Raw genomic sequence first — 12,641 nt, forward strand, 5'->3', positions numbered from 1 at the left:
CACAGGATCTTTGGAGCTCAGCAAGAATGTCCATTGGGTTCTTGGTCACCTCTCTTACCAAAGCCCTTCTCCCCCAATTACTTCATTTGGAGGGGTGGCCATTTGGTGGGGTTCCATTTAAGAATTATGGAGGCCTCTGTGCTCTTGGGAACTTTCAGTGCAGGAAATGTTTTTGTAACCTTCTCCAGATCTGTGCCTTTACACAATCCTGTCTGCGAGCGCTACAGGCACTTCTTTCCTCTTCATAGCTTGGTTTTTGCTCCGATATGGACCGTTAGCTCTGAGACCTTATATCGACAGGGCTGTGTCTTTCCAAATTATGTTAAATCAACTGAATTTACCACAGATGGACGCCATTCAAAGTGTAGAAACATCTCAAGAGAAATGGGAGGCCCCAGAGCTAAATGTCAGATGTCATAGCAAAGGGTCTGAATACTTATGTCCATGCAGAATTTTAGTTTTTCATTTTTTAATAATAATTATTTGCAAACATTTCTAAAATTCTGTTTTCACTTTCTAATTGTGGGATATTGATGCAGATTGAAGGATAACACTTGAATTTTATTTTCATTTTAGCACAAAGCCGTACAGAAAGTGAAAAAATTGAAAGGGCCTGAAGACTTTCCGAATGCTATATATTTATATATATATATATATATATATATATATATATATATAACCTTGAGTTCTTCCTTTTTCTCTCCCTCCACCCTTGCTCTTTTAACGCTTGATAAGTTGTGGTTGTACTTACAGGAAAATACAGAAAGCATCACTTTTTTTACAACATAGCTAATATATAGAATATACCTACTAATATAAGAAGTTCTGTACTGGAAATCAAAACTCTAAAGATCTACAGCCACCGGAGGATTTCATATGACCAATTTCACGCAAAGCCAAGAAGCTTATGCATATACTACTGGGTTTCATTGTATCCCTTGAAGTGAGGGAGCTAGAAAGCATGAGAAAGCGTGAACTAACCCAAAAGTTTTAAATCGAATGTCTTGTGTATTTCATTTTCATCTCTCGGTGGCAGCTCACCACTGTGGCCATTGATGGGCTGAGCAGTCACTTCCTATGTGTTGATGTTTTGAAAGAGACAATGAAGGGACTCCGGAAGTGTTGGAATGAGAACGATGGGGGATTGGTAGGGTGACTTTTTTTTTTTCTCTTACATGTACTGTCTATACAGTAATCTCTGAGGGCCTGGCTCATAATCCCCGTTCTAGTTCATCCCAAAGGCGTTTATTGGGGTTGAAGTCTGGGGTATGTGCAGTCAGTCAACTTCTTCCACCAAACTCCCCCAACCATGCCTTTATGGAGCTTGCTTTGTGCACTGGGTCACAGTCAGGGTGGAACAGAAAAGAACCATCCCCAAACTGTTCCCACAAAGTTGGAAGCATAACATTTTCCAAGATATCTGGGCAGGGGTCGAGTGGAGGGGGAACGCATGGGAACGGCGTTCCTGCACTTTTTTCATGTCAGGAACGCCGTTCCCTTTCAGCCTCAAGCCAGGAGAACACGGCTGAATCAGATTCACAGGGGGAGACGGAGCGCACTGTGCAGGGCAGGGGAGGAGGGGCGGCTTCAGTTGAGAGGAAGCTGTCTGTGCGGTGCCGCTGCCTGCGACTCCCCTAATGACATCATCTCCTTCACTACGAGATCATTTAGAATGTCTTTTAGAAAAGATTGTCCTGGGATTCGAACTCACAACCTCTACACATCAGAGGCAAGGCATTTACCCTCACAGCCATGAAAGCTGTCTAGGTAGTTGCTTAAAAAAAAAAAAAATATAAGACTTCTACTTATACCCAGTGTACTGATACCTAGTGTACAACCATACACATGACAGCTGCCCACTGTGTATGGATGTAGCAGAGCTGGGTGTGTTGGGGCAGCTGTCATGTGTATGGTTGTACACTAGGTATCAGTACACTAGGTATAAGTAGAAGTCTTATTTTTTTTTTTTTTTTAAGCAGCTACCTAGACAGCTTTTATGGCTGTGAGGGTAAATGCCTTGCCTCTGATGTGTAGAGGTCATGAGTTCGAATCTCAGGACAAACTTTTCTAAAAGTGTTTTTTTTTTTTATAAGACTTCTACTGATACCTAATTTACTGATACCTAGTGTACAACCATACACATGACAGCTGCCCACTGTGTATGGATGTAGCAGAGCTGGGTGTGTTGGGGCAGCTGTCATGTGTATGGTTGTACACTAGGTATAAGTAGAAGTCTTAGTTTTTTTTTTTTTAAGCAACTACCTCAACAGCTTTTATGGCTGTAAGGGGAAATGCCTTGCCTGTAATGTGTAGAGGTCATGAGTTCGAATCCCAGGACAAACTTTTCTAAAAGTGTTTTTTTTTTTTTTTTGATACTTCTACTGATACCTAGTGTACTGATACCTAGTGTACAACCATACACATGACAGCTGCCCCAACACACCCAGCTCTGCTACATCCATACACAGTGGGCAAAGTTACCTACAGTAGAAGTCTTATATTATTTTTTTTAAGTAACAAGCTAGACAGCTTTCATAGCTGTGAGGGCATATGCCTTGCTTCTGCTGTGTAGAGGTCATGAGATCGAATCCCAGGACAAACTTTTCTAAAAGTGTTATTTTTTTTATTTTATTTTTTAGTCCGCAGCGACACAAATTATTATTATTTTTTGGAGGGGGGGGGGGGGGGTTGCAGTGGATCTTGGGTGAGTTCCCACACTTTTTTTCCCAGGACTTGACCCCTGTATCTGGGTCTACTGAAGCATTAAGATTTCACTGCCCTGGAGCTAAGGAGCCTAGACCAACCCCTGAAAACAGCCCCATAGTTTTATGCCTATTCCACCAAACTTTACAGCTGGCACAATGCAGTCAGTCAGGTAACGCTCTTCTGGCATTCACCAAACCCAGACTCATCCATCAGCCTGCAAGATGGGGAAGCATGATTCATCACTTCAAAAAACATGTTTCCACTGGTCTATAGCCCAGTGGTGGCGTGCTTTACATCACTCCATCCGACACCTGGCATTGTCCTTGGTGATGTTGGGCTTGCATACAGCTGCTCGGCCATGGAAACACATGCCATGAAGCTCCCGGCACAGCACTGTTTTTGTGCTGATGTTAATGGCAGAGGAGGTTTAGACTCTGCAGTTACGGAGTCAGAAGAGCGTTTTTTACTTTTATGCACTATGCTCCAGTTACCCTGCACTGTAACTTTACGTGGTCTTCATTTCGTGGCTGGGTTGCTGTAGTTCCTTCCACTTTGCTATAATATCACTCACAGGTGAATATTTAAGAGGGTAGAAATTTCGCAAACTCATTTGTTGCAATGGTGACATCCTCTTACAGGACCATGCTGGAATTCAGTGAGCTTTTTAGAACGGGTCATTCTTTCACAAATGTTTGTACTGGCAGACTGCATGGATTTTATACACCTGTGGCAATGGAATTTAATGAAACACCTGAATTCAATGATTAAGATGTGTGTCCCAGTACTTTTCTCTATATAGTGCATATATATATAATGTATTTGTATTGTAAGGCGATTGGAGTTTGGCTATCTTTGTATTTTTATTATTTTGGCGCTTCTTATGTACATTTCATCTATTACAGATGGAGACTTCTCCCGGTCCGCACCGATTCACACGTAGGGAGGTAAGAAAAGACAATGCTTTATCTTTTACATGAACAGGACAAAGGCTCATTATGTAGTAATGGCAGTGATATAGCATTATACTGGGACTGCTGTGCATTCTCAGTGGTTGCCTATGGAAGGCCCGGGCAACTTGCAACGATTACAAGAACTTCACCCAGTCAGTTATTGCTGAAGACTCAAGACTGTGTAGGGTTCTTAAATCTCAGCTTGATTGTCAGATATTACAGATAGATCTAGAACATGGAAACACCTAGAACGTGGCAGATGAATTAAAATGTTGAAAGTATAAAGAAATGCACCGGGACCACAGTAATCATATGGCTGCATACACATTGAATGGAATAAAACTGGGGAGAACAGAACAAGAGAAGGACTTGGGTATTCTGGTTAACAGTAAGCTAAGCAGTAGTACTCAATGTCAGGCAGCAGTTGAAAAAGCAAGTAAGATTTTAGGGTGTATATAAAGAGACATAAAACCCCATGATCCCAATGTAATATTACCACCTCTATAAATCCCTCATGAGGCCAAATCTTGAATATGCGATTAAGTTTTGGGCTCCAAATACTATAAAGTATATAGGAGAACTCGAAACAGTTCAGCACCAGGAAAGTGTAAGGTCTCTCTTATAATGAGAGGCTTGAAAAAATTGGGATTGTTCAGTTTGGGAAAAAAAGACTCCTTACAGGTGATCATCGGTCCGCAAACCGCAGATCCGCAAAACACGGACACCAGAGTTTGCGGACCACAAAACACTTATGCCCCCTTACATGTATGTATAGTCTCTTACATGTAGAAATACATGTGCAGTAAATACAAAGAACTGGCTTGGGATTTATCGATTCTAAGGATTTTACAAAAGACCAGGGGACATTCTTTGCACGTGGGGGAAAAGCAATTCAAACATCAATAAAGGAAAGGATTCTTTCCGGTTACAGTTGTCAAACTACGGAATGCCCTACCTCAAGATGGCAGATACTATGTCAGCATTTCTAAAAGGGGCTAGTTGCTTATCTAATAGCCAATGGCATTGATGGTTATCAAATCTTTCTTTCACATTAACGGTTATACTCTCTTGACACAGGCCAGGTACGGGAAAAAGAGCACAATCCGTCCTTCAGAGAAAAAATCTGCAAAGGAAACCAATGTCGAAGACAAACCAGTTTCTCCATCTGTACAGGTTAGAAACATTGCACAGTCAGATATTAGGGTCTCTTTGTTATTTGAGAGGACTATTCACAGTCCTCCGACCTCTACGGTACTTGCATGCTCACTTATGTTTACCAAGAAGGTACAATGGTGAAAAAAAAGTGATGCAACCAAAACCCAAACCTCACCTACCCAAAGCAGTCAATTGCCACACAATTTTGTAAGCAGAACGATTGCCTGCAGAATCATGGCGGAAGTCCATGTTTGGCCTCATGTGGCAGTCAGAATGTATAAAACCCAACATTGGGACTTATTTTTCCCAGCATCAGATTGTACTACATTGTATACAGAACGCAGGCCATCAGAGCAAGCTCTGTGCAGACATTGTGCCATCTAGGACTGTCGGAGGATTTCAGCTCTGAAGCCTACATCATTGTGAATGCAGCTGTGAGCTATATGTATTTGCAGAGTTGCTATATATTTAATCATGCATATTAATTACAATATACCGTATGTGATGTTTTTATAGCCCAGTTTTTCAGTATGACTGTTCTTTGTGGATCTAAATGAACTATGCATTTGCTTATGTTTGTCTCCATTTTTTTGTTCTCACATAATTTTGACTGCTCGCTCAGCGCAATCTATTGTACGGAGAAGCTCTGTATACAGTCATACACAGAATCGGGATGTCTGAGCCGAATCATATATCAGATAATGACCAGCTTTATGAATACCTGCAAATGGTAAGACGCAAAAGTTTTGTGAAGGGGAATGCATGGGCTAAAAGGGAGTCATTATGTTCCTACTGCAGCTATCCCCTGAGGAGCCGGTGCAGAGGATGGTAGTGGTAGTGGCCCTATGACATGTTGATTCACGGTGTGCTCCCTCAGGACGTTGCTCCCTGGGAATCGATACATTGGAAATATAGTTTGAAGGATGAGGACAGAAGTTAAAGAATAAAAGTCTTCCTTTACTCAGTGCAAAAGATAACTTGTGGCACAGTAGTAGGCATAGGCGTGCGCAGCCTATTGCATTAGGGTGTGCACCCTAAAGCACAAAAACACACGCCCCGCGCACGTGTGTATTTGTGTATTTATGTATGTATGTATATATGTGTGTGTGTGTGTATATATATATATATATATATATATGTATACATATATATATATATATATATATATATACACACTGTATATATATAATTATATACACACACACACACATATACACACAGGCTGGGCCTCACCCTAGCATTGCCGTGACTCCGCCTCTGCACCTAGGAACAATATATAGGGGGGGGGAGGGCACATAATATACCACAGTCATAATATTCCACCATATAATCATACTACTGAAAAAAACTAAATAAGTATATATAAATAAGATTACAAAATAGGAGAGTATTGCGGTATGCAGGGGTACCTTTTTATTGTACTATCCTAATACTTAAAAGACAAGCTTTCAAGAGTTTTCCTTTCTTCCTCGGTATTGCTTCAGACCTGAGAAAGAGAGAAACACTCTCCAAAACTTTTCTTTAGAGTTTAAAGCAGTTTCAGCACTATAATAAAATAATTTACTTACAAAAGAAGCCATTCAGTCTTCTGCTGTGCCGTCCTCTGCTTGCTTCCGCGGATCTTCCCCTCCTTTCAGTCTCTCCATAGTGCGCAGGTGCCCTGTTATGGGGGATATGTGGATGACACAGTGTTATGGGGGATCTGTGTATGACACACTTATGGGGGATCTGTGGATGACACATTGTTTTGGGGGATCTGTGGATGACACTTTTATGGGGGATCTGTGAATGACACATTTTTATGGGAGATCTGTGAATGACACATTTTTATGGGGGATCTGTGAATGACACACTGTTATGGGGGACCTGTGGATGACACACTGTTATGGGGGATCTGTGAATGACACACTGTTATGGGGGATCTGTGAATGACACACTGTTATGGGGGACCTATGGATGACACACTGTTATGGGGGACCTGTGGATGAAACACTGTTATGGGGGACCTGTGGATGACACACTGTTATGGGGGATCTGTGGATGACACACTGTTATGGGGGAATCTGTGGATGACACACTGTTATGGGGGACCTGTGGATGACACACTGTTATGGGGGACCTGTGGATGACACACTGTTATGGGGGATCTGTGGATGACATATGACTGAGGAGGGCTATCAGGGGACTTTATACAGGGGTAATATAACTGAGGGGTATCAGGGTAAATTATTCAGGGGGTAATATAACTAAGGGGTATCAGGGTACACTATACAGGGGTAATATAACTGAGGAGGGCTATCAAGGACATTATACAGGGGTAATATAAGTTATATTTCCTCTGTATAATGTCCCCTGATAGCCCTCCTAAGTTATATTACCCCTGTATAATAATGTCCCCTGATACCCCTTAGTTATATTACCCCCTGTATAATAATGTACACTGATACCCCTTAGTTATATTACCCCGCCCTGTATAATTTAACCTGACACCCCTCAGTTATATTATATAACTGAGGGGTATCAGGGTACATTATACAGGGGGTAATATAACTAAGGGGTATCTATCAGGGTACATTATACAGGGGTAATACAAGTGAGGAGCGCTATCAGGGACATAATACAGGGGTGAGGGGTAAGATAAGTTATATTACCCCTGTATAATGTCTGATAGTAGCCTAGCCCTCCTCAGTTATATTTCCCCTCATGTACCCTGATACCCCTAGTTATATTATCCCCTGTATGATTTACCCTGATACCCCTCAGATATATTATATAACTGAGGGGTATCAGGATAATACAGGCGACAACAGAGGATTCGTAGCACTGTGGGACGGGGGGGTACATACTACTTTTTTTATATGCCCAGCCCTCACCTCACCAGCTAGCAGACGGCCAGGCGCGCAGGCAGGGTACTACTATTCAGATGCAGCGTGACGTGACGTCAACGTCAACTCAGCCTGCGCCGCACAGCACGCACTCCCTCTCTGCCTCCGCCGGGTCCGGGACTCCGCCCCCTATTTGAATACTAGCCACCGCCCGCCGGCCGCCCACAGCCAGATATTGTAAATGAATTGACAGCGCGGCGGGCGGTGGCAGCCAGCAAAACAGACAGGGAAATAGGCTGGGGGGCAGTGCGCATGGAGGTGACAAACCTATTAGAGTGTGCCCAGGCACACCCGGCACACCCCGTGCGCACGCCTATGGTAGTAGGTACAAGGTGCAGATTCTCTGGCACCAGATGAGGAGGTATGTTGGCTAGTTGTGTGGCAATTCAATAGCACTAGCAGGCACTTGTGGATACAGGTATCCACTGTGATACAGGCTCCGTGTTAGTCTGGCCTGGAGGTGATTTGGGTGATGGGTGTCTGAGCCGTAGTCCCTCACCGTGCAGCAGTGTCTGTAAAGCTGTAATTTCGCTGATCACTCTGCTGTTTTATCACACTGATGCAACTTGGAAGCAGTGTTCTGGTTTATGATGATGCTCTTTCTGAAGTATTGGTCTCACAATTGAATTAGATACGGTTCCTAGGAGTAGGAGCACTGACATGTGCTTCCTTACTCCTCCACTATATGAACAGGAACTCCTTCTCCTCTCCTAGCTAGACAGGAACTCCCCCTCCAGGAAGGAAGCAGGACCAACTCACTCTTGCCAAGAGGGGAGGGACAGGGTAGTTAGTCTTTTCCTGCCAACCATACCTTACCTAGCTGGTATATATGGCCAAAACATTAACATATATAACATTACACAATATATAACCATAGACAATAAAAAAAATTGCATATACCGCCAGGTCTTGGGTACTGCACTACTACAATTCGTACTATCATCTTTATCATACCGCCTGTTCTACTGTGCTCTCCATGTCTTGTATTTTACTCTGATAGTCACACACCAGTGTCTTCTGTGGATTAGTATCTAAGACAAAGGCACTGCTACACTACAGTACGGTATAAACTGCAAAGCCAACATTCATCCTCTTGGAGATAGTATTGTTTCCGTACAGCTACTATTCATTTCAATGGAGGGCACAGTCTATTAAAAAAAGAGCTACAAAATGTGTTTTGACATGTCATGTTTGAACAAATGAATATATATGCTTTAAAGGAGTTGTCCACTTTGGACTTTAGAAAATAATACCGACCATAAGCTGATCACAGGACACAGTGCTGCTGGGATCTCCAAATCAGCTGGTTTTGCAAGTACCCCGGTCTGGATTACTGCATACCCGTTACAGTATACATTTGAATACAGTTTTTGGGTACTCAAACATATACCCCACCAATGAAAATTCCAGCGAGAGGCTTTAATGCAATGTGTACTCGGCCTTACACTTCCAGAACTGTTTCTCATCTGTACCTCTTTCAGGCCTTCAATATGGATTCTGCAGAGCACCAGGCCATATTAGAAAGCATAAAAAGTCTTGAGGTAAATATGCTGAATTCTTATAATATAATATGACAGAAGAAAATATCATAGATGACGGTACAACACTGAAAACAAGCTAATGAGTCCAACAAGCATCAATCCCATTAAAGGGGTTGTCCCGCCATAAGAACTTAAATCACCTAACCACAGGGGTCAGAGCCCTTGAATCCCCACCAATTATACAGACAGGGTCACAAAGTATTTTGAGTGAATTGAGTGATGGTCGTCCATGCACACTGTCGCTCTATTTGTTCACTACGGGACTGCTACAGTCTCATAGTGAATGAATAGAGCAGCAGTGCACATGTGCAACCACCATTCATTTCAGCCCGAGGACTGACTGCTGGGATCCCCACCAATCAGGTACTTATCCTTCCCTTATGATGGATAACCCCTTTAGAGGGTTTTTCCAGACAGTAAGGTATTGATGACCTGTCCTTAGGATAGGTCATCAATATCAGATTGGTTGGTTTCTGACACCCGGCAAACACACCGATCAGCTGTTTTCAGCAGCTGCTGGTACTGGAAATACAACAGTATATGCAGCCGGAAGCAGAAGGCTCCATCCACTATGTAGTGGCCATGATGAGTTCTGCAGCTCAGCTCCCATTCACATTTTACGTAGATGAGTAGGTGTCCATGTAAAGGTGCAACTTGATGCTCCTGGGTCCCAGTGCAAAATCTGTAACAGAGCCCTAAGCATCTACAATGTATAATACTGTTGTCTTCTTATGTGGCAGAGATGCTTTTGGACCCCTTTAGGTACCATGGCCAGGGTACAACAGCTACCTCTGCACCTCTTATATCTATGCAAATGGGTCAAGGAGAATATCAGTAGTAATAAATAAAAGCAAAGGAACTTCTTGTAATTTTTTTTATTAAGGATGTTTTGCTAGTCATCCAACTGGCTTTTGCAAATAGAATAGCTTGTACAAGAATTCTCCAGCATTAAATACCGGTGACTCTTGGAGGTAAATTGATGATTGCATTTGCATGACTGAAGCTATTAGTTGTGATTAAACTACCACGTACAATGCTGTTCTAACACCTCTCCCAAGGCAGTTTGATCACACCTACTAGCTTCAATCATGCAAATTGCAATCAACACCTTACCTCCATGACTGAAGCATGAGTCACCAGTATTTAATGTTGGAGAATTCTTGTACAAGCCATTTCAACTGAGAAAGCCAGTTAGATGACTAGCAAAACGTCTTTAAGAAAAAAATAATACAAAAAAGTCCAGTTGCTCTGACTTATTATTACTGAAATACCATGCCCTGGAAGAATGAGACCTTTCACAGACAAATTAACCAGGAGAACTAAAATATTTTATTTGAAATGTCATAGCAATGAGAATGTTCTTCTAAAATTTCAAGTTTCCTCCTTAAAGGGGTATTCCAGGATTTTACTACTGATGACCTATCCTCAGGACAGGCCATCAATATCTGATCGGCAGTTGTCTGACATCCCTCTGCCCCACTGATCAGCTCAGGGTAGTTCCGGCATCGGAAGAACTACACAACTCTGTTCATTGTGTAGCGGGCAGAGCTGGTAACTGCAGCCTTGCTCCCATTCATTTCGATGTGAGGAGCGTTGAAGTAACCGGCTCCTTCTACTACACAGTGGACAGAGCTGTATAGTTCTGGCACAAGAGCTACTCTGAAGAGCCAGAACCTATGTTGATCTCTGCCTCAGACCACACATTCACCATTTACTTTCCTGGGGTCCCTGGATGAAAGTATTAGTGAATAATTAGATGAACCAGAGTATTTGTCTTGTGTTCCAGCCCCCAATCATCTGTGTGAAAGTGACAGTGAAACAAGCTAAAGGAATACTCGGAAAGGATGTTAGTGGTAAGAGCGCCTACGATGACTCCATCCATTGTCTTGGTTTCTCATGTGATCTAATTATGATTCTTGCAGTTCCAGTTAGTGGGACCAGCTACATTCAGAAATCTTGTTTTTTCATCTTCTGTCTCAAGGTTTTAGTGATCCCTACTGCATGCTGGGGATCGAGAAGCGATCTATCTCCAGGGACAGTAGCCCCAATCCTGACAAGAAACAGAAGCAGAAAGCGGTAGTCAGGAACACACTACCTGAAGATCAGACATACAAGACACAGGTCAAGGCCCAGACCTTAAATCCTGTATGGGATGAAACCTTTATAATGTAAGTCTCTTTAATGAGGTGTCTGGAGCTTGGCTAGGATGGGTTTTGAATTGTACCAAGGAGCTTCACACTGTGGCCCTGTATGGCACTGGATATAGGAATGTCTCAATGTGCGTAGAGATTTTCCTTCACTCAAGGTCCTGGCGCCTAAGGGGGCCCAGTGGCCCCTGTACTACATAAGAAGACACTGATAGTATAAATGACACATGGTATCAGAGAGGGCAGTTTCAGACTTTTGAGATCACAATTTCAACTACTTTTGTTTCAGGGAAGTGGATGACATACAACATGCTCGCTTTCAGATGGATATGTGGTAAGTGCTGATTCATGTTCACAGGAGAACCTACCTGCAGATGCCACAAAGTCACTGGAAAGATTCAACCCCAAATGGAAAAAAGTTATAAACCTAGATTTGTTAGCAGCGTCAGGTCTAATAATGTTCTAAGGTGCGCACAAGTCCCCCAACTGCAGTAACCCCCAAACATTGTATATTGCAAGTTCTGTGCATTCCTCACTCCTTATTCAAAACTTCAAATCAATAGCGACACCATATTTGCCTCCAGTTCTAGCTCAGCCTGCAGCTGAGTGGCACACTTCATCAGGTCAGCTGTGTCCATCTATGTCCAGCTGGCCCTTCCAGGTAGCCATTGGTCTCTTACACCAACCTGACTATACAACTTCACTGATCTGGGGACCTGCTGTAGAACCTGCGTCCTCTGACTGATGAGCAACCACCCAAACAAAACCTGTGGTATGCACTCTGTGGCCTATGAACCACCACACCTCTGGTTTATAGTGGTGTGATCCCACCTTATAGACCAACCTTTACAAATCAACAACGAGCTGATTTTCTAACTATGTGTATTCTGACTGCTTGCTCACAACTAACTAATCTCCTGTATCTGAGGTCTCCCAAAATTGGGGGCATTTTTTATTTATTATAGCTAAAACTATTTTTTCAGTTGGTCTTTATAAAAAATGTTCAGCCCCTTTCTCTGTACAGCCTTGAGATTCTCTAGTACCAGGCTCAGTGTTTATACTGTTTCTTGTCAGGCAGCTCAGCTGACCATACCTCCCAAGTTTAAAAAATGACAAGGAGGAACAATTGCAGCAGCACGCATAGCGGCAAATTTTGTAATACTGCCATAACTCTAACGTGCATATCTACCCACGCCAGGGCAGAAATAAAGCCCACCCATCACTGCCTCCGCCTAGCAGTGTACAAATGAAAACAAA

At 42.7% G+C, this 12,641-nt stretch overlaps 1 protein-coding gene across 2 annotated transcripts in view; it reads left to right on the top strand.

The window, feature by feature from the left end:
- The window catches only part of UNC13D (unc-13 homolog D), an 84,281-nt gene that overhangs the window by 15,319 nt on the left and 56,321 nt on the right, over positions 1–12,641 (top strand). For both annotated transcript variants that reach the window (XM_044297028.1, XM_044297027.1), the window contains 7 exons: positions 3,609–3,650; positions 4,734–4,829; positions 5,434–5,541; positions 9,178–9,237; positions 11,024–11,090; positions 11,219–11,405; positions 11,674–11,718. In XM_044297028.1, the coding sequence (XP_044152963.1) occupies positions 3,609–3,650; positions 4,734–4,829; positions 5,434–5,541; positions 9,178–9,237; positions 11,024–11,090; positions 11,219–11,405; positions 11,674–11,718 (605 nt within the window). The remainder of the gene's footprint in view (positions 1–3,608; positions 3,651–4,733; positions 4,830–5,433; positions 5,542–9,177; positions 9,238–11,023; positions 11,091–11,218; positions 11,406–11,673; positions 11,719–12,641) is intronic.

This window comes from Bufo gargarizans, chromosome 6 (genome assembly GCF_014858855.1).
Source record: "Bufo gargarizans isolate SCDJY-AF-19 chromosome 6, ASM1485885v1, whole genome shotgun sequence".
Classification (NCBI taxonomy): Eukaryota; Metazoa; Chordata; class Amphibia; order Anura; family Bufonidae; genus Bufo; species Bufo gargarizans.